The following is a 22,730-nucleotide window of genomic DNA, read 5'->3' as shown; positions in this document are numbered from 1 at the left end:
TAACGCTTTTCGCCCTAAGTGGGATGGGTATTCCCAGACGTGGGACCCGTGCTCACTACGCCACTGGAGTCAAGCTATCCTGGCTGATGACGGCTGATAGCCAGAAACCGGTCCTAGGATGCTTGATTCCGGTCCAGGGAAGACATGGCTTGGCAGTTCGGGCTGGACTGTTCCCATGAGGCACAGGGTCAAGACTGATTTGCATATGGCCATGTCTAAACTGGGGTGGTGTAGTGGGCAAAAGAACAATGGATTTAACCCAGATCTCTTGACTGAGGGAGAATGTCTGCATTGTCAGCATTCCGTCCATCATTTGTTTGTTGTAACGCTTTTCACCCTAAGTGGGATGGGTATTCCCAGACGTGGGACCCGTGCTCACTACGCCACTGGAGTCAAGCTATCCTGGCTGATGACGGCTGATAGCCAGAAACCGGTCCTAGGATGCTTGATTCCGGTCTAGGGAAGACATGGCTTGGCAGTTCGGGCTGGACTGTTCCCATGAGGCACAGGGTCAAGACTGATTTGCATATGGCCATGTCTAAACTGGGGTGGTGTAGTGGGCAAAATACGATGGATTTAACCCAGATCTCTTGACTGGGGGAGAATGTCTGCATTGTCAGCATTCCGTCCATCATTTGTTTGTTGTAACGCTTTTCGCCCTAAGTGGGATGGGTATTCCCAGACGTGGGACCCGTGCTCACTACGCCACTGGAGTCAAGCTATCCTGGCTGATGACGGCTGATAGCCAGAAACCGGTCCTAGGATGCTTGATTCCGGTCCAGGGAAGACATGGCTTGGCAGTTCGGGCTGGACTGTTCCCATGAGGCACAGGGTCAAGACTGATTTGCATATGGCCATGTCTAAACTGGGGTTGTGTAGTGGGCAAAATACGATGGATCTAACCCAGATCTCTTGACTGGGGGAGAATGTCTGCATTGTCGGCATTCCGTCCATCATTTGTTTGTTGTAACGCTTTTCGCCCTAAGTGGGATGGGTATTCCCAGACGTGGGACCCGTGCTCACTACGCCACTGGAGTCAAGCTATCCTGGCTGATGACGGCTGATAGCCAGAAACCAGTCCTAGGATGCTTGATTCCGGTCCAGGGAAGACATGGCTTTGCAGTTCGGGCTGGACTGTTCCCATGAGGCACAGGGTCAAGACTGATTTGCATATGGCCATGTCTAAACTGGGGTGGTGTAGTGGGCAAAAGAACAATGGATTTAACCCAGATCTCTTGACTGGGGGAGAATGTCTGCATTGTCAGCATTCCGTCCATCATTTGTTTGTTGTAACGCTTTTCGCCCTAAGTGGGATGGGTATTCTCAGACGTGGGACCCGTGCTCACTACGCCACTGGAGTCAAGCTATCCTGGCTGATGACGGCTGATAGCCAGAAACCGGTCCTAGGATGCTTGATTCCGGTCCAGGGAAGACATGGCTTGGCAGTTCGGGCTGGACTGTTCCCATGAAGCACAGGGTCAAGACTGATTTGCATATGGCCATGTCTAAACTGGGGTGGTGTAGTGGGCAAAAGAACGATGGATTTAACCCAGATCTCTTGACTGGGGGAGAATGTCTGCATTGTCAGCATTCCGTCCATCATTTGTTTGTTGTAAAGCTTTTCGCCCTAAGTGGGATGGGTATTCCCAGATGTGGGACCCGTGCTCACTACGCCACTGGAGTCAAGCTATCCTGGCTGATGACGGCTGATAGCCAGAAACCGGTCCTAGGATGCTTGATTCCGGTCCAGGGAAGACATGGCTTGGCAGTTCGGGCTGGACTGTTCCCATGAGGCACAGGGTCAAGACTGATTTGCATATGGCCATGTCTAAACTGGGGTGGTGTAGTGGGCAAAAGAACAATGGATTTAACCCAGATCTCTTGACTGGGGGAGAATGTCTGCATTGTCAGCATTCCGTCCATCATTTGTTTGTTGTAACGCTTTTCGCCCTAAGTGGGATGGGTATTCCCAGATGTGGGACCCGTGCTCACTACGCCACTGTAGTCAAGCTATCCTGGCTGATGACGGCTGATAGCCAGAAACCGGTCCTAGGATGCTTGATTCCGGTCCAGGGAAGACATGGCTTGGCAGTTCGGGCTGGACTGTTCCCATGAGGCACAAGGTCAAGACTGATTTGCATATGGCCATGTCTAAACTGGGGTGGTGTAGTGGGCAAAAGAACGATGGATTTAACCCAGATCTCTTGACTATGGGAGAATGTCTGCATTGTCAGCATTCCGTCCATCATTTGTTTGTTGTAACGCTTTTCGCCCTAAGTGGGATGGGTATTCCCAGACGTGGGACCCGTGCTCACTACGCCACTGGAGTCAAGCTATCCTGGCTGATGACGGCTGATAGCCACAAACCGGTCCTAGGATGCTTGATTCCGGTCCAGGGAAGACATGGCTTGGCAGTTCGGGCTGGACTGTTCCCATGAGGCACAGGGTCAATACTGATTTGCATATGGCCATGTCTAAACTGGGGTGGTGTAGTGGGCAAAAGAACGATGGATTTAACCCAGATCTCTTGACTGGGGGAGAATGTCTGCATTGTCAGCATTCCGTCCATCAGTTGTTTGTTATAACGCTTTTCGCCCTAAGTGGGATGGGTATTCCCAGACGTGGGACCCGTGCTCACTACGCCACTGGAGTCAAGCTATCCTGGCTGATGACGGCTGATAGCCAGAAACCGGTCCTAGGATGCTTGATTCCAGTCCAGGGAAGACATGGCTTGGCAGTTCGGGCTAGACTGTTCCCATGAGGCACAGGGTCAAGACTGATTTGCATATGGCCATGTCTAAACTGGGGTGGTGTAGTGGGCAAAAGAACGATGGATTTAACCCAGATCTCTTGACTGGGGGAGAATGTCTGCATTGTCAGCATTCCGTCCATCATTTGTTTGTTGTAACACCAATAACTTTGGTTGCACAACCAACAAGCTCAGCCTCTAAAGTTTTACTCCAACCCACCAAAGTAATATCACAACTTCCTAATTTATTAAATTCGAATGAACTAAGGCTACCACCCCCTTTGCAGATAAACAAATTAGCTACAATACCTGTTAGCGAACCCACGAGGGGAATGGAAAAGGCTCTTGTTGGAAAAACGCGGGAGGAGGAGGGAAGTACCAGACACGTAAGGGCACCAATAAATAAAGGTCCATTAGTCGAACTTCCCCCTGAGGCTGTACCCTACGTGGTTGTTTTGACGGGGGTCCCCACACTGAGAGACAACAAAAGGGAAGGGTTTGCCGAGCTAAAAAATAAAATCATGCATTGGTTCAGTATATACAGACCAATCACAAATAACATCAATGGTGAAATAGTGCATGTTCGGCGCTTCCCATGGCTTGGTGGTAGAAGTAAAGACATTGAGGGAGATGTAGTTGTAGTTAATTTTAGAGATCCTCGTGTGGTCAATCACACATTAAATTGGCCCACGGGCAATGGTAATAACCGCATCATCCCTCGTGCTCTGACATACTTCTATCCCAGATCACTTGTGTTCCCTCCAACTTACATAAGTGGCCAAGTACCTATCTACGCAAATTCCCTAGTACCATGTAATACTGGGCATTTTGTTCAAGCACAATACCCAAGACCTGCTGCTGATCCCTTTGGGTGGAATACCGTACCCCCTAGGTTTAATACAACCACTCATAGGAGAATGGATTATTTGAGACCTTTCACACCCTTGGCGTCAGTAAATAGGTTTGATGTGTTCACTGGCATGGATGAGTGCGATTGAAGATCACAGCTCTCGTGGGGCGGGTGGGTCCGCCCGATAGGGGGTGTTACCCACGCGATGGTACAATCTACTGAAACCCCTAGCTTGCAAGTAGTTCAGTCTGCCCCCCTCACTGAAAGTAATTCCATTCTTGGTCATGAAATCATTTGTAGGGAAGAGGTCTTGATGGTTGGTGAGACTTGCTCTATAGTCGAAAAAGGCCTAACTATAACCTCTAATGTGCCATCGCCTTTGTCTGTCCCAGTTAGGAATGCCCCAAACGAAGATGGGGAAGGGGCAGGAAGTTTAATGTCATGGAATATTGCGGGCTTGCGGTACAAACAGGAGTCCCAAGACTGGGTTGCCTTTGTCAATGGTTTCGATATATGTTTATTTCAAGAGACATGGATGTGTGAACCCTTGTTCCTTCAGGGTTATTTGAATTACTCTGTACCAGCTACTAACGGCAAAAAGGGTCTACCCATGGGAGGTTTGACGATTTGGGTTCGGCAAAATCTGTGCTCTAATATAAGAGTGATTGAGACAGGGAGCAAGGACATCCAACTCATAATTCTTGATTTGGGACCGCTAGGGCGCCTTGATCTATATAATGTATATGCTAGGGGTAGCAAGGGTGGGAAGTCAGAAGTTTTAGCTTCTTTGGCGGTTCTCTTAGAGACCCACTCCTTGGTTAATAACACCATAATTGCTGGTGATTTTAACCGTACATTTGAACCACTAGATATATTGGCGATGACTGTATTGGGACAGAAGAGGATAGGCATTGGTGTGTCCCTCCATTAGATTTAGACCTGATAAAACGATGGTCTGATGATGTCATTTCCCTAAACGCTATTTGTCTAGAGAGAGGCCTCCGTGCGTTGAATGGGAGAACCAAGAGTGATAGGATGGGGGCTTGTACTTTTGATAATGGTCGGAGTAGGAGCAGGATAGACTATGTCATGTGCAGTTTGGAAATATGGAAGCTGATTAATGATATGGAGGTTATGCACAGGTTGGAAAGCGATCATGACCCTCTGTGTATTTGTCACAGATGGTTGACCTTGCCTAGTGGGAATGTTCGAATAGAGTGGGAAGGTCTCCCCTTACCAGGTCCTTCCAATGACACACGTCGGTTAAAATTGCCCCGTGTTCTGGCCAATCAAGATTCTATGGCTAGTATAAATATGGAGGTGGATAGTGCTATTGAGGCCTTGGAGCAGGCTGCTACTGTTACTCAGGGGTCGCAGGAAGCGACTATAATTCACGATACTCTTTTCCTAACCATCAAGTCACATTTCCAGAAGGTAGGTAGGAATACTAGTAGGGCCCCTACTAAGACTGCGAAGTGGTACAATGCACAGTGCAGGATGGCAAGGCTAGCTCTGGGAAGTGCCATAAAAACTAGGGATCTGGCGGAAATTCGTGGCACCAGAAGTATTTATAAACATTGCATAGTCGCAGCAAAAAAGGAGTGGGACGAGAGGCACTGGAGAGAGTTATTGGAAGCCTGTGGCTCCAAGGACTCTAGGCTTTTCTGGAGTATTGTTAAATGGGGGAGGGGTGGTGAGCCTGACTGCCCTGATAATAATGTCCAGGAGGAGGATTGGGTCAAATATTTTAAACCCCAATATGCCGAACTTAATCCTGGCAGGGAGATGGATGGGTTTAAGGCTGTCTATCCCAATGAGCCATTTTTTAGTCTTAAAGAGGTCCTGCTGGCACTAAGTGTAGCATCGTCGGGTAGAGCACCTGGAATGGATGGGGTTCCGGTAGACCTTTTTACTAACGATAAGGAACGATGGGGTAGATACATCCTTCTCCTCGCTAATGCGGTTGCTCAAGGAGCACCGGTACCGAAGAGTTGGAGGGGTGCAATTATTATTCCCATATTTAAGAAGGGTGATAGGGGGTCGCCTGGGACCTACCGGACAATTAGCTTGATAGCGACCATAAAAAAGGTTGTAGGGAAGATGTTGGTAAACAGGCTTATGGAATGGGTTGACGAGCACAACGCACTTTCACCCTACCAAGCAGGGTTTCGGAGGGCTACCAGCACGATGGATCAGGTGTTTAGATTCACTCTGGTTCAGTGGCGGACTGTGGTACTTGGCAGAGGCAGCTTGTATGCTGCTTTTGTAGATTTGCGGGCTGCCTTCGACCTGGTGCCTAGGTCCAAGCTGTGGTTTGAATTAAGAAGTCTGGGTCTGCCTGACGATTTACTGACTATGGCTATGCGATTACATGAGGCAAATTTCGCCAGGATACAGTGGGGTAGGCAGGGTGAGACTATTGTTGATTTTCCGGTAGAACGGGGTGTACGACAAGGGTGTGTGATGGCCCCGCTGCTCTTTTCGTTATTTATTAATGGGGTAGTAGCTAGAATGCTATCTGTGAATGTGGATGCACCCTCGTTGGCGGGCATCAAGATACCGATCTTGATGTTCGCCGATGATACGCTGATCCTGTCAAAGACCCCTAGCGGTCTGCAAAGGGCCCTCTGTATTTTTGACGTTTTTTGCAGGACTAATGGTTTAGAAGTCAACGTGACAAAGACTAAACTCATGTTTTTTAACCCTCACCGTAGTACTAGTAGTACTAGTCCCAAGTTGTATTTGAGCCAACGCCCCCTAGATGTAGTCAGAGCCTTTACTTACCTGGGCATCTACATAACTGAGGATGCAAGATGGGCTCAGCACATCGACCTGGCTACTTTAAAGCATCGGCAAGTGGCTGGAGTCCTTGGGCTTGAGCATAGGAAATCACAGTCGAAACCTATTGCACCAGTTTTGCAGGTGTATGAAGCAAAAATCCTGGGATCTGCACTGTATGGTGCAGAATTGTGGGGTTTTGGAAACCTAAATTCGATGCCGGTGTCTGAGAACAAGTTTTTTAGGTCATTAATAGGTCTCCCCAAAAGTACCCCCCTGATCCCCCTCAGATATGATTTGGGAAGGAAGGCAGTTGGTGACTTGGCAAGGCTACGCCCGATTTTGTACTGGAGGCGGCTGTGGACTACACCAGAACTTAAGCACTATGCCGAGGGTTTTGTAGCAGTGATTAAGGCCGATGTCTTTCACAAGATCCCTTGGTTGAGCAAACTTAGAATATGGTTATGTGTGCTTGGGTTAAAGATGTTATGGGATACCCCACTAGAATCATCTTTTCCTAGTAAACAAACAATCAAGGAGCTGTATTGGGCCTATGTGTATGAACAGGCTTGGGGAAAAACTGATGCAGGTTCTATGTCTGGTTGATTTTTGGAGGTCAAGCCCCTCCCTACACTAGAATTATTCTGGGACACTATAACTAATCCAAGGGATAGAAAACTTTTCTTCCAATTGAGGATAGGTGCCCTCCCCTTAAGGTCCCTAACTGGGAGGTGGAGGGGTCTTACCGACACTACCTGCCCTGCCTGTGGTATTACAAAAGAGTCCATTGGGCACTTTTTGTTTTCCTGCAAAGCCTATGCAGCCCCACGGCGCATTTGGTTAGCACCGGCCTGTAAAAACGTAGGCGTTCCCAGTAGCTCTGTAGCTATGAGAATTATTTGCACTAGTTCCTGTCTCCATTTGACTGTAGCAACCGCTAAATTTTTGGGGTGGGCGTGGTCCATTAGGCAGAGTGCCATGGCCTAGTAGCTATTTAATAAAAAAAAAACGTAATTTTGGATGCTCTGCTAATGCATTGTGCTTACATCTACCCTCCTGAACTTTGATTGTTGTACATTTTATGATGCATGATTTTACTTATGTTTTTTTTTTTTTAAATGTACTGCTTTTATGAGAATTTCTCGAATAAAGCTTTCTTGATTGATTTATTGATATATTTCATACTCACTTTTAATTACCTCACATACACATATATCTTTTCAATTTTTTTTCTCAAAATTAAATGTAATTCACATACCTGAAAATTTAGTTTGTTGGTAAAATCGTTTTTTTGCTCTTAATAGATAGATTCCGGAATTGTGAAAACTAAGCATGACAATGACACACCACTCTCATACAAAGCACCGTTAATGGCAACCTTTCCAACTTCGCACTGTCTGATATTGCAGAATGCAGGAAATAAAAACATGCCTTTCATATTTCAGTTTTGTAACTCCACTTCTGAATAGCTAGTATGTGTTAACCCTTTCATCCACTTTTATAAAGAAGCACAATATGGAAGGGTATCTATGCATAATCGCGACTTATTCAAAATCGTCGCAACAAATTCATGAAAAATAACAGGAGTCCAAAAACATATTTAGGTTGGTAGTTTTAGTTTGCAACTACTGTACACTTTATTAGCAAGCCCTCACTAGGAAATCAAACCCTTATTATGGAACAATGAGTCTAAACACCTCTAATTACTAAAAGCGGACAACTCTCTCTTTAACACCCTTCCCCAATATACTCTTAGCACACTCGCCATAGTGACCCACTAGAACTAGTAGGTCATAATTTAGCAGCACATTCTAGAAGGACAGTACTAGTTACAAAATGAGCTGCAGCAGGTGGGGTTTACTGTACAGAATGAAAAGCATATTCAAATCTATTACAATTTTTTATTTTTACCCGAGCCAATCATAGATCTAGTTACTAATCCATTCAACACACTACCTAATTTTATTCACCTGCATATTCACAGCATCCAATCAAATATTTGTTTTAAACCAGGAACACACCTCCAGTTTAACTGCCTTTCATTTTGAAAACAGTCTCATTCAGTTCCAGCCTTCTCCTGTCTGCTAAAGCTGCTTCACTTAAAAATGGTTAGAGGGTGGATTATGTGCCACAACTAAGTCTTTTGGGCTAGAGAGGCTGCTAGAAAAAGTGGTATTGACAGGGACTTGTGTTTGGATAATGTGGACATTACTTGGATTGGCCAGAAAGGGTGAAGTGGCATCAATTTCTGTCTTTGGCCAACCCCCAACCTCATGATTGTGCACTGTGGTGGTAATGACCTAGGCACACTGACTGAGGTAGGACTGGAAATCCTAATGAAGGATACCTTTGCACAATTAATGACACTTTTCCCTAGCACTGTCTTGGTATAATCAAATATATAGGAGATCCACAAAAAAATGAAGGGAAGAGAGATTGAACCTTCCCTCGTTCTCCCATCAACTATGTTACTCACTACACGAGCAGGACTTGTCTTAAAAGGAAAGGAAAACACCAGAATCCCCTGAGTTTACGAGGCAAACAAGAGGTGAAGAATCATACCCCCCTTGGGGAATCCCAATGGGGTGTAAAAACTGCCCTCACCCACTCAATGAGCTTCTTAGCGTTCCTCTCTGGATGTTGGTCTGCACCAGGGAGTCATAGCAGCCCTATGATGAAGCATGCCACTCATTGAGTTGGTGAGGGATATTTTTACACCCCATTGGGATTCCCCAAGGGGGGTATGATCCTTCACCTCTCGTCTGTCTCTTAAACTCAGGGGATTCTGGTGTTTTACTTTCCTTTTGAGACAAGTCCTTCTCTTGTAGTGAGTAGCATAATCAAACATATGCCAAAGACAGAAATAGAAGTGGTCAAATTAATATGTCCACAGATTAACAAATCCAAGAACATGTTAATAAAACTGTTTCTGCATTCCTCAGTGACCATAACTAACCTTTATCTACAACAACCTGCATTTTGACATGCATGGAATCTATACAAGTGATGGAGTTCACTTCACAGACAAAGACAACAGGGTGTTTCTCAGGAACCTGAAACTCTGCATCCAGACTCAAAATTAAGCCAAATGCTCTTCTCAGAGCCACCCTGTTGCCCAAAATGTTGTTCATTTTCTTTATAAATATATTTTATTTTTTAGAACTGTGAAATATTTTTTACATAGTTGTGAATATGCAAAACAAAAACAGACATTCAATAGACACCAGCACATTCAAAATTCATAACTATATATAGGAATTCTGTACATCACACTAGGTACAGCACTACCTAAATCACTCTATAAAAACATGCATGAGTCTCTGAGTGTGTCTGTGAGTGCGTGAATGAGAGTTTGAGTGGGTATGTCAGTGGGTGTATAATTGTCTTAGAAGCTGTCGGAGGGTGTGTGAGAGTTTGACTGGGTCTATCAGAGCGTGTGAGTGTCTACATGAGTGTGTTTATAAGTGGGTGCATGCGTGTCTGAGTGGGTCTGTCAGTGGGTGCATGGGTCTCTCAGTAGAACTATGAGTGGGTGCATGAGTCTCTGAGTGGGTGAATGGGTCTCTGATAAGGTCTGTGACTGGGTGCATTAGTCTCTGAGTGGGTCTGTGAGTAGGGGCATGAGATTCTGAGTAGGTCTGTAAGTGGGTGCATGAGTCTCTGAGCAGGTCTGTGAGTGGGTTCATGATTCTCCGAGTGGGTTTGTGAGTAAATGCATGGGTCTCTCAATAGAGTTATAAATGGGTACATGAGTGTCTAATTGGGTCTGTGAGTGGGTTAATGAGTCTCTAAGTAGGTTTGTGACTGGGTGCATTAGTCTCTGGGTGGGTCTGTGAGTAGGGAATGAGTCTCTGAGTGAGTCTGTAAGTGGGTGCATAACTCTCTGAGTAGGTCTGTTACTGGGTGCATTAGTCTCTGAGTGGGTCTGTGAGTTGGACCATGAGTCTCTGAGTGGGTCTGTAAGTGGGTGTGTGATTCTTTGAGTGGGTCTCTGAGTTGGCGAATGAGTCTCTGAGTAGGTCTGTGAGTGGTTGCATAACTCTCTGGGTGGGTCTGTGAGTAAGGGTATGAGTCTCTGAGTGGGTATGTAAGTGAGTGCATAACTCTCTGAGTAGGTCTGTTATTGGGTGCATTAGTCTCTGAGTAGGTCTGTGAGTGGGAGCACGAGTCTCTGAGTGGGTCTCTAAGTGGGTGCATGAGACTCTGAGTGGATCTATAAGTGGGTGCATGAGTCTCTGAGTAGGTCTGTGAGTGGTTGCATAACTCTCTGGGTGGGTCGGTGACTGGGTGTATTAGTCTCGGAGTGGGTCTGTGAGTAAGGGAATGAGTCTGCGAGTGGGTGTGTAAGTGCGTCCGTGAGTGTGTGTGTGAGTGTCTGAGAGGGTATGTGAGTGGGTGCATGAGTCTCTGAGTGGGTCTGTGAGTGGTTGCATAACTCTCTGGGTGGGCCTGTGAGTAAGGGAATTAGCCTCAGAGTAGGTCTGTAAGTGGGTGAATAACTCTCTGAGTAGGTCTGTGACAGGGTGCATTAGTGCAATGAAATGAAATGAAAAAGAGACTTGTAGAGCGCAAAACATTCACCCAAAGGTATTATGGTGCTAGCTCAGCACAAAACAGATATGAACAATAGAGACAGCTCAAAGATTAAACAGGCATGTCTTTAAAGCGTTCCTGAATGGCAATAGTTGATTTTCTTTCTTAATCTGCACCAAAAGTGTATTTCAAAGTCGGGTCATACTAACCAGAAAGCTCCTTCCCCCCCAGCACACTTGTTAAACCTGGGAACTACCAGGTTGTGAGAATGTGCTGAGCGAAGCTGGCGGGCAGGGACATAAGGCTGCAAGTTCTTTTAAAAAAATACTGGCCAGCATCAGTGAGTGGCCTTAAATGCAATGCAGAGCGCCTTAAATTCTATCCGCCTTTTCACTGGCAGCCAGTGCAGCTTTTTGAGCGCCGTGAAGACCGATTTATATTTTGGTATGTTTAGCAATAGACGCGCTGCGGCGTTTTGCACCATCTGCAACTTATTGAGGCAGTTTTTGCGAAGGTTCATAAAGAGCCCATTACAATAGTCAGCTCTGGACGATACAAGCGCCAAAAACACTAATTTCCTCAAGTCAACTGGAATAAATGGAAGAATCATTCTTAGTATTTTCAAAGTATAGAAGGAGGCGGAAGTGACCTGATTGACATGACCTTCAAAGGAGAACATAGAGTCAAATGTCACCCCCAAATTTTTTACCTTATCTTTTGGATAGGTAAGCGGACCAAACTCTGGGGGCCACAGCGCGGGAGCCCAGAAGTTGGTGTTTTTGCCAAAAGGTAGGACTTCAGTCTTGCTAGCATTAAGCTTCAGACAATTAGCGGACAACCAGTCCCCCACCTGGCGAAGACATGTGTGGAACTGGGCCGCAATTTCGTCTGGAGAGCCTGTCACTGAAACCACGATCTGGGTATCATCTGCATATGAAATAGCAGAGAAACCTAAAGTTCTAATTAGCCTTGCCAGTGGGGCAACACAAATGTTAAAAAGGGTAGGGCTCAGCGATGAGCCCTGTGGCACCCCACATGGCAGCGTGAAATTGAGCGACTTGTGCTCAGCGAGAGCCACAAACTGATCCCGCCCTGACAGAAATGATTTTAGAAGAGCAAGCACTTTTCCTCTGATACCAGTGCCCTCCAGAACTTGTAATAATTTCTTATGGTTAACTGTATCAAATGCTGCAGAGATGTCAAGCAGCACAAGTGCTGCATTGCCTCCTGCATCAACGGTCTGGCTAATCGTCTCAGAGACAGAAATCAGCACCAGTTCCGTGCTATGTTGCTTTCTGAATCCAAACTGAGAATTGTCTAATCAATCATGCTTTTCCAGATAATCAGAGATAACTGAATTTATAGCTTTTTCCACCATCTTTGCGGGCAATGGGAGTCTGGAAATTGGTCGATAATTATTAGGGTCTGCTCCATCCAGATTGGCTTTCTTTAGGAGGGGGAGAACAGACGCCAATTTCCAATTAGCCGGAAAAATACCGGAGAGTAACATTTGATTAAAAATGTGAGTCAAATGAGGGGCAAGAACATCTGGCAAAAGATGAAACATTTTAGGTGAACAGGGATCAAGGGGGGACCTGGATTTAGTGGACATCATGAGATTAATTACTTCCTCCGTTGTTAATAGGGGAAAGGAGAGAAGTTCACGCAGATCACTCCCCCTCAACGGATACCGGAGAGGTTTCCATATCCACCATAGCACCACCAGGAGTCCCTAAAGGTGACAACATCCCTGGGGCAGCACTCTGTGAAAGCCCACTATAGACCGCTTTCACTTTGTCTTGAAAGAAAAAGGCTAGGGAGTTACAGAATGTTTCATTTAATGGTAAAATGGTCTCCTCTGGGCATTTGGCTAACTTTTTCACTGTGGAAAAAAGTTCCTTTGAATAATATTTTGCGGTTAGTATGGCTTTAGTGAAGTAAGACACTTTCTCCTTATGTACTAACTTTTTATAGTCAAGTAAGGCTTGTTTATAGACCAACTTGTTAGTGTTGTTGCACAGTCTCCACTTCCTCTCCAAACGGCGACACTTTTGTCTTTCCATTCTAAGTTATTCTGAAAACCATGGTTCAGAGTGCCTTGATCTATGGGAAATGGATGATTTGACTGGAAGCACCTGATCTATGGAACTCTTTAGCCAAACCTCAAAAGTGGCAGCTGCCTCACACGGATTCTCAGAGAAAACTCTGAGTGAGTCTGCAAGTGGGTGCATGAATCTTTGAGTGGGTCTGTGAGTGGGTATGTGAGTCTCTGAGTGGGTCTGTGAGTGGTTGCATAACTCTCTGGGTGGGTCTGTGACTGGGTGCATTAGTCTCTGACTGGGTCTGTGAGTGAGAGCATGAGTAGGTTTGTGAATGGTCTTTGAATGTCTGAGAGGGTTTTTGAGTGGGTGCATGAGTCTCTGAGTGGGTCTTTGCATAGGAGCATGAGTCTCTGAGTGGGTGTGTGAGTGGTTGCATAACTCTCTGGGTGGGTCTGTGAGTAAGGAAATGAGTCTCTGAGTGGGTCTGTAAGTTGGTGCAAAACTCTCTGAGTAGGTCTGTGACAGGGTGCATTAGTCTCTGAGTGGGTCTGCATGTGGGAGCAGGAGTCTCTGAGAGTGTCTCTAGGTGGGTGCATGAGTCTTTGAGCAGGTCAGTGAGTCGGTATGTTGGTCTCTGAGTGGGTCTGTGAGTGGTTGCATAACTCTCTGTGTGGTTCTGTGACTGGATGCAATAGTCTCTGAGTGGGTCTGTGAGTGAGAGCATGAGTCTGAGAGGTCTGTGAGTGGGTGCATAATTGTCTGAGTGGGTCTGTGAGTAGGTTTGTGAGTGGTCTGTGAGTGTGTGCATGAGTGTCTGAGAGGGTATGTGAGTGGGTGCATGAGTCTCTGAGTGGGTCTTTGCATTGGAGCATGAGTCTCTGAGTGGGTCTGTGCATATGAGTATGAGTCTCTGAGTAGATCTGTGAGTGGGTGCATAACTGAGTGGGTCAGTAAGTGGGTGTGTGAGTGTCTGAGGGGGGGTCTGTGAGTGGCTGTGTGAGTCTCTGAGTGCATCTGTGAGTGGGTGCATGAGTGTCTGAGTGGGCCTGTGAGTGTGTGTATGAGCAAGAGGGTATATAAGTGGGTGCATGATTCTCTGAGTGGGTCTGTGACTAGGCATGAGTCTGTGAGTGAGTAGGTGGGTGCATTAATCTGTGAGTGGGTGCATGAGCTTCTGTGTGAGTCTGTCAATGGGTACATGAGTGTCTGAGGGGCTCTGTCAGTGGGTGTGAGAGTATCTGAGTCGGTCTGTGAGTGGGTGGATAACTGTCTGAGTGGTTGTGAGAGTATCTGAGTGGATCTGTGAGTGGGTGTGTGAGTCTGAGTGGGTCTGTGAGTAGGTGTTTGAGTCTCTGAGTGGTTTGTGAGAGGGTGAATGAGTCTTTGAGTAGGTCTGTCACTGGGTGCATTAGTCTCTGAGTGGGTCTGTGAGTGAGTATGAGTCTAAGTGGGTCTGTGAGTTGGTGCGTGAGTGTCTGAGTGAATCTGTGAGTGCATGCGTGAGTGTCTCATTTGGTCTGTGAGTGGGTTTGAGAGTGTCTGAATGGGTCTGTGAGTGAGAGTGTCTGAGTAGGTCTGTGAGTAGGTGTGTGAGTGTCTGAGTGGGTCTGTGAGTGGGTGTGTGGGTCTCTGATTGGGACTGTCGGTGGGTTCCTGAGTCTCTGAGTGTATCTGTGAGTGGCTCCATGAGTGTCTGAGAGCGTCTGAGAGCGTCTATGAGTGACTGCATTAGTGTCTGAATGACTGTGAATATATATATTTTTTTTTTCACAAATTCGTTGCGACGTTACATGGGGGGCACGCTGACGGTCACGGCAACTCTCTGCTCAGGTTGGGGCCAGCCAATCATGGCATTCCTGTTGGCGCACTCCAATATATATATATATATCAGCACAAATGTCTAGTAGTTGTTAAGTGATACCCAGATGTCTCCCAATAGTCAATAAACAAAACGAAAATCCAAACACCGAGCACCCAATCAGCCCAGCCAGAGATTCCCTCTGAAATAATCAGCTTTCAGGGGAAAGCCCGCTGACTCACTTGACCTCCTACCGCGTTGAAATGGCTCCTCCGTCCGCCGACGAGGATCTTCAATACAAACTCCCCTCTGCAGCCGCAGAGTAGGAAATGGGATCTGGACACCACCGCTCCTCCAGTCGGCCTGTACACAGCAAGATAGAGCCCCGAGCGGAACTGGCTCAAGGACTCTCGGGAGAAGCAGCTCCGAGCCCAGACTGCACCGAAGACAGCGTGCGAGCTCCCAGAGGCACGTGAAGAATGTCCAATCGCAGGGCATCCACCTTGCAACGAATCTTCAGAAGCTCACAAGAACTACGCACAACACTCCATGCGCTGGCCATAATTTAACTAGGCGTGGTCCTTCCTAGAAGGACGGCCTTCTGGGAGACGTACTTCAGCTATCATTCCTCCAACGCTACACATAAGGCAGGCACTATCTGTCACATCCCAGTCACCATGGAACATTACTCATCTGTTAAAGATAACTTTTTTGCCTGTTTTCAATTCGGTAAAGACAAGGCCAATTAAGCTGGGACGAATATCGATTTCTAAAACAAAACTGCCTAGTGATACCAACCTTTTGCATGATACCTAAAGTTCATAAGGACAGCGAAAGGCCACCGGGCAGGCCCATAAATGTGGCTCAAGATAGCCCGTTCAAAATTACCTCTAAATATATTGACTATTTTTTAAATCCTATAGTCAGTTCATTGCCATCGTATATTAGATATACCTTTGACTTTTTAAAGCGCATCTATGATGTTGAATGGGAAAGTGATATGTTGCTTATAACTCTTGATGTTTCTTCCCTTTATACGAGTATACATCACAAAGATGGCTTAAGGGCAGTGCAGCATTTTTTACGCATGAGACCACTAGGATTTGCTCTACATAACAACATGCTTCTAGAGATAACTGAGTGGTGCCTTACTAATAACATCTTTATTTTCGGTAAACAATTGTACCACCACAGAGAGGGACTGCTATTGGCACCTGTTTTGCCCCCAGCTATGCAAATCTTCACATGGATTGGTGGGAGGAACAGGTGGTCGGCGGCAAAGACATAAAACACTGGTTGCAGCACACAACTTTGTGGTTGAGGTATATAGATTACCTTTTTGTGCTGTGGCAGGGCACAGGGAGTGATGCTAAACAATTTGTGAGGTAGCTAAATGAGAACAACCTGAACCTTAAATTCACTGCTGCTATCAGTTCCACTTCAGTGGACTTTCTGGATGTCAAAATTTCAATTGGTACTAATAGTTTGGAGACCACGATATTCAGAAAGCCAACTGCTGGGAATACTATCCTCCATGCTAAAAGTTTTCATCCTGCACCACTCATCAGAACTATCCCATTTGGGGAATTATATAGAGCCAGAAGAACGTGTAGCAATCTAGAGTCTTTTGACATATTCGAAAATGAGCTTCTGAAAAGATTTAAACAAAGGGGATACTTCAATCGTATCCTAGATGCTGCCTGCAAGAAAGCCAGAGAAGTAGATAGGGAAAAAGCATTATTCTACCCCTCCAGGAGCAGTATGAAGGGCAAAGATACTATTGGCACACACAGATTTATCACCACATACAACCAGAAACATCAGAAAGTGCGACAGGCCATGCCCAAACAATGGCACCTTTTTAGGGAAGATCCCATTATTGGCTCATTGGTTCCTAGACGTCCTCTGATCACTTATAGGAAATCCAAGTCAATGAGAGACCATCTGGTCAGGAGTGACTTTGATAGTGGGGTTAGTCCCCACACTTGGTTGACCCAATATGATGGCTTTAGAAAATAAAAAACAAGTGTAAAGCTTGTAAGAATGGAGAAAATAGTAGATTAATTGAGACACCCTTTAGAAAGAAAATCAGGATATGGGGCAAACTTTAAATGCAAATCTGAAGTTTATCTTTTCATGTGTCCCTGCAGAAGAATGTATGTGGGGATCACCACACTGCCGGTTCACAGGAGAATATTTTAAGAGAATCGTGCCATCATCCACTGGGGTCACAGTTATCATGTTGGCCGTCACTTCGAAAAAATACACCAAGGTGACCCCTCAGTTCTTAAATACAGCTGTGTGGCACAGGTTGCAAAAAGAAAAATAGGAGGCAACAGAGAGAAAGAACTGCGTAAATTAGAAACTTGGTATATTCTAGAATTGGATAGTAATGAACCTATGGTTCTTAATGTAGACAAAGAATTGTACACCTGTCTTCTCTAATCGATGCTGCAAAACTTAATATGATGCATATTGCCCATTGGACTGTCTATCTATTTCTGTTAATACATCTTTTTAGCACTGTATTCATTGATAAGTGTGTGTATTCTGTACAGAGTATTGGGCCTCAATACTCAAGGGATATTAGGAATGTAAACTTAGATACAAGTTTAGTCCCATGGATGTTTTTGAGAATTTCATCCTCCACATTAAATTTTAACCATTTGTTAATACTAGAAGGATTATCACTATGGTTTGACTGTGTTTGGTAACCAACGGCATTGAATCCCAGCCTTTTTATTTAAATTGGTAATAAGATCTCAAGTACTTCATTGCTTAGTTTATGATTAGCTTCCTGTTCCTTATCAGACGGAGACATATAGACATATAATTTTGCACTATTGCACTTTATTGAGGTGCTTAAAAGATAGAAGGTGGAGACAGACATTAGGCACTTGCCAGATCCTAAAGTTTTTACACTTATATACATCCTAATTAAATAGGTTTCTAGAATAAAGATTTATATATTTTTCAACAAAACGTATAGCAAGCTATATATCGTTTAATTGCTTTTGAATTGAATGGAATGTTTATTGTAAATATACAGTAAGAATTGTTTCAATGATGGGACTATGTTCACATAGTCTCCCAAAAAAACATCTTCAATGAAATGATGATAAAACAATGTATTTTGATGAAATTTTGTCAGTGAATACTATATTTTTAACCTTTATCATCATTTGAATTTATCATGTCTATCACACCTTTTTATCTTAACCTAAAGATTTTTTCTATGTCTATATCACATATTAGTATTGAATGCAACCAGAAGAAGGCGCACACTGTCGTGATCAAGGCTGCCTTGAGCAGTTGAAACATGTTGACAGTTTGTCACTCGTAGCACTTTTGAATAAAGTTTCTGTTGATCTACTCACCGAGGAGTGTGTCAGTATCCATTTGTTTCTTTGTGGATACTTTTCCTGTATGTATATTATCTACTGGCGGTCGCCAGTAGATAGTTATAGTTAGGACCTATTTTCCATAGGAAATCCACAACATTCTATTCCCAATAAGTCTGGCGCCGGTTGACGAATCCTCGCGAAATTTTCCAAACTTTTGGCCGGCTCCGCTCCGCTCCTACCCTGAAGGTTTCGTGGTGATTCGTCAAGCGGGGGCAGAGAAAAAAGGGGGGTACCAAAACGCGTTTTCCCCATGCAATTTCCCATAGGATCTGTTGTCGCAGCTACAGCCCGAACCGCTGAACGGGATGACACCAAATTTGGTAAAGAGGTAGTCCTCAGTTCAGACTCGTGCCTTTTGCATAAATGGTGTGAATCCGTTCAGTAGTTCCTGAGAAAATTAGAGTTAAAAGTACATAAATATCTATGGCCGGGGAGGATCCGCGGACCCTACCCGCACCGTGAGCGCACCCTCCCCGAACCGAGCGCACACCCTCCCGATCGCACGCTGAATGCTAATTGGCTGTCGAGTGTCTCTCTACATTCGAAACCAGGAATTGTTGGCGGCCATTTTCTGCCTCGGTAGAAGCGAGGCTGAAGAAGCAAGGGGAATAAGTGTGTAAAACATATAAAGGGGGCAGAGTGGAAATACTCTGACTCTCTAGAGGTGCTTAGGGGGTCCCAGAAGGACCCCCTGGGGCCCCCTTTTTTTAAACGGCGAAATGCGCGCACGGTGCGCGCATCCTATCGTGTTGGGTGCGCGGATCCACTGAATTTTTTTTTTTAAAAAGACAAGAAATCATTGGTTGTATGACTACTTTGTACACTGAAAGGTAGGGTGTATATTTCTGTTTTTTAAAGGTATGATTCATATTGGTTAAGAAAACAGATTGTAAGGAACATTATATATGATTAGCTGATATGTTGAAAAGTGAAGCACACTTCCTCTCTTGTGTAGCAACATTGTGTGCTGAACTTCTGACCTGTGTGCTCAGTGCAGTGTTCCATGACCTGCTTCTATGGTAACAGGCAGAAGGCAGATTGGGGGAAGGGTTGAAATGTATTTCAGTTGGAAAGGGTTGAAATGTTTAACCAATAGAAATGTGTGTTTGCTTTTGAGTTTATGTGTGAAGGATTGTGATTTGATGTTTACATGTATATGTGTGGAAAATGAAAGGGAAACTTTTCCATTCTTTGTTTTTGCTGAGAGGTGCACAGTGCAGAGATTCTGTAAAAGAAAATATGGTGAGTGACTGATATACTTCTTAATCTACAAAATAACTTGAAAAATGAGTTATTTAATTGTGAGGGGATGTATGAGGACTATTTTGATTTTAATCAGACTAATGTATTTCTCCTGCTAAAGTGTAGGGGGTACTTTTTTTCTCTACAATCTTATTGACAGTGTGTGTGCATGTAGAAACCATTCTGTGATAAGCATTTGTGTTTTTCATGTGTTTGCAGACAGATAACTGTGCTGTTTTTATATTTTGGTAGAATTAGAAACCAGTCATTGTTTATGAATTTGTGAAATGAGTTATGTTATGTTTCTATGCTAAAATGTAGTACTTCTTCTAGATGAAGAAATGTGTTTTGGTATAGTGCAAGGGATAGTGTTGTTTGTCTAGAATCACACAGTGAGTATGGATGCAGTCCTCTAATCGCCTACACAGTTGTGTTTCACACCTTCAATTCCCTAGTTAGTATTCATACTCTTCTAGCAAACACCCTGTCACTCACCCAGTGTGTCTCCTTATAGTACTGTAATCATTTAGTCAGTTAGCATGTAGAGTTTTAGTGAGGTAGGCTTTAGGGCATGAACTGCTTCAAAGTAGTATGCACTATGCATGTAGTGTTTTAACCATCGGTCACACTTGTGGTTCAGGGACTAAGGGCCATATGTAGGTAGAATGGAATTTGCGAATCGGAAATTGCGATTTTTCGCGAATCGCAAATTCCGAATCGCAAATAGCTATGTAGGTAGATTTTAGCGAATAATTAGCGATGCGCAAAAATTCGCAGAATTATTGTGCGATTACCCTAATAGCGATTCCTTAATTGCGAGAACGCTATTAAGGAATCGCAAATCTGGGAATCTGCAATTCAGGTGCAGAATGATGACATCACAACCAGGAAGTGTGACTGCCCATGCTGCACCTGATTGCCAGCAGCTGTGTGTGAGCCAGTAGCTGTTTGAGAGCCTGTGTGGAGAGGAGAACAGTGAAGCTCTGCATTTGAAAACCAGTCAAATGGATTCCCAGGGGACTGAAAAGCAGCAGGAGGAACCAACAAGGAAGAGGAAACAGAAATTCAGTGAGAGGGAGCTGGAGGTCCTCACACAGGAGGTGGTCAGCAACCATGATCTCCTATTTGGGAAAAGTTCCCTGAGAGTACCTGAGGCCAGAAAGCGCAAGATTTGGAGTGACATCCAAGAGAAAGTGAATGCCATTGGTGTCACACACCGCAGTGTGGAGGACCTACGTAAAAGATGGTATGACATGCGGCAGAGGTCAAAGGAGAGGGTGGCAACAAGACTGGCAGAGGCTAAAAAAACCGGTGGGGGCCCTTCCACTGCAACCGAACCGACACCCCTGGAGGAGCTGGTGGAGGGCACACTGCAGCCTGAGAGCGTGAGTGGAGTGGCTGACCTGGACAGCTCAGAACACCCAGACACCAGACAAGGTAAGGTGCATGGCAAGACCCCCTGCTACATCCCCAAACCACCCACATCCCCCAAAAGGCAACCTGACTGCAACTCCAGTAAATGTCACACAGCACACACAGTAATGCATTATGGGAAACGTAGTCACATGCACTGATAACTGTGCCAGTGAGACACAGACAGGTGGAATAGGAAGGACTCCATCATGCAGAGATAGAAATAGACCGATAGTACCCATGAGATTCTATTGCTTGAAACTAATGCATGACAAATACCACACAGGACACAGTACTAATGTGTGTCATTTAATCCACAGCACCACCACCAACACAGGATAGTGAGGCTGAATGTGAGCCAACAGTTGAGATGGAGGACCAGGCATGCCAGAAGGATCAGGGCGCAGCCACAACTGCCGACACAGCACCATGCAGGCGTCGCATAATTGTCCCACCACTACCACTGTTGGAGACACAGGCACCAGACACAGCAGAGGAGCAACAGCCAGTGCACAGGCAGCGTGCAGGACTGCAACAAACACAGTCCCCTGAACAATCAAGAGTAGGGAGAGGAATGAGACGCAGGGAACGGCCGTCCACCAGCACTGCTCCTGTTGAAGAGGACACGGTGTTCTCGGGCCTGGAGGGCAGCATGCTGAAGCAGCAGCGCCTGCAAGTGAAGGGAATCAGGTCAATACAACGGCAGCTGACAGCACATAACCACAACATGACCGAGTTGCGCGCAGGAGTGATGGCCATGACTGGTGCATTGGAGGGACTGTGCAGGGAGATAGCGAGGGACAGGGCAGCGCGGCGCCGGGACAGACATCGCCTTCACACACGGCTGGACCTATACACAAGGGCTGTGAACCGCCACACAACCGCCACATCCTTGCTGGCCAGAAGATGTGTTGGCATGCAGCGCGAGATGGCCCACTGCTGCCAGGACGTGGGCAGTGTCTTGGTGCAGGTCACACATGCGGTGGACCAGATGCGCGCAACCGCCACAGGTGGCATAGGTGCACTTGCAGCCACGGACACCGATGAACAATCGAGCAGGAGCAGCATCACTCCCCCAATACCACAGGAAAGACGCAGGAGTGCACGACAGAGCACAGTGGAGGATGAGTCAAGGGAGGGCACAGCGCGCACACAGCGAGGCGCACCAGGCCGTGCACGTAGGAGGTGAAGGGACACAAGGGACTAATGGCCATGTGTGATGCAACACAGTCCATGTAGACTCAGTGTCTGTTGTTACTCTGTGCACTGTGACACAAACAAGTGCATGCAGGGACTTTAACGTCACAACGTGAGATCACTCAATGCCTGATGACACAGAAATAAACATCCCTGTCAGTCACCAATCAGTGTCATTGTGTCATCATTACTCACTTAGAAGTAGTTTTGGGTGATCTCATCACGTCTCATACGTCCGGCAGCTGCACCAGCACCTCCTGCGGGAGCGCGATGTGGTGCTGCTCCATCCTCATCTGATGATTCAGAGTCTGTCAGGTCCACTGGGGTTCCTTTCTTGGTAGCGATGTTGTGTAGCATTGCACAGGCAACCACTATTTTGCAACACGTCTCAGGGCTGTACTGTAGCGCTCCACCACTCTTATGGAGGCATCGAAAACGGCTCTTTAGGATTCCAAATGTCCTCTCAATGGCACAGCGTGTAGCTCTGTGTGCGCTGTTGTACCCCCTCTCACCTGCAGTTGATGGATTCAGGTACGGTGTGAGGATGTAGTCTCGTACAGCATACGCACTGTCACCTGCGGGGCATAAGCAGATTAATGTTCAATAGTGTCCTGCCACTGCATCACTCTACTGCCTCTGTGTGTGTTTAACAGGCATTTACCTAGCAGATAGCCCTCTCCAAAATCACCATTTGTGAGTCTGCGATGTAATGCACAGTGGCGAA

General features: G+C 45.8%; 1 protein-coding gene across 1 annotated transcript; it reads left to right on the top strand.

Moving 5' to 3' along the window:
* The first annotated feature begins 20,238 nt into the window (after positions 1-20,238).
* LOC146812644 (uncharacterized) lies at positions 20,239-22,001 on the top strand. The gene is made up of 2 exons (XM_085619729.1): positions 20,239-20,833; positions 21,130-22,001. Exons 1-2 carry the CDS (start codon positions 20,401-20,403, stop codon positions 21,996-21,998), a joined length of 1,302 nt encoding a protein of 433 aa, XP_085475855.1. The 5' UTR covers positions 20,239-20,400; the 3' UTR covers positions 21,999-22,001.
* Positions 22,002-22,730: the final 729 nt, after the last annotated feature.

The sequence above is a fragment of the Triturus cristatus genome, chromosome 7 (genome assembly GCF_964204655.1).
Source record: "Triturus cristatus chromosome 7, aTriCri1.1, whole genome shotgun sequence".
NCBI lineage: Eukaryota > Metazoa > Chordata > Amphibia > Caudata > Salamandridae > Triturus > Triturus cristatus.
This window is presented reverse-complemented; position numbering and strand designations above follow the sequence as displayed.

What these genes read in the sequence shown, in the direction of transcription:
- LOC146812644 (XM_085619729.1), top strand. Translation starts at nt 20,401, where the DNA reads ATGGATTCCCAGGGGACTGAAAAGCAGCAGGAGGAACCAACAAGGAAG. An exon ending in ACACCCAGACACCAGACAAG is followed by an intron (nt 20,834 to 21,129) that starts GTAAGGTGCATG and finishes TTTAATCCACAG; the next exon opens with CACCACCACCAACACAGGAT.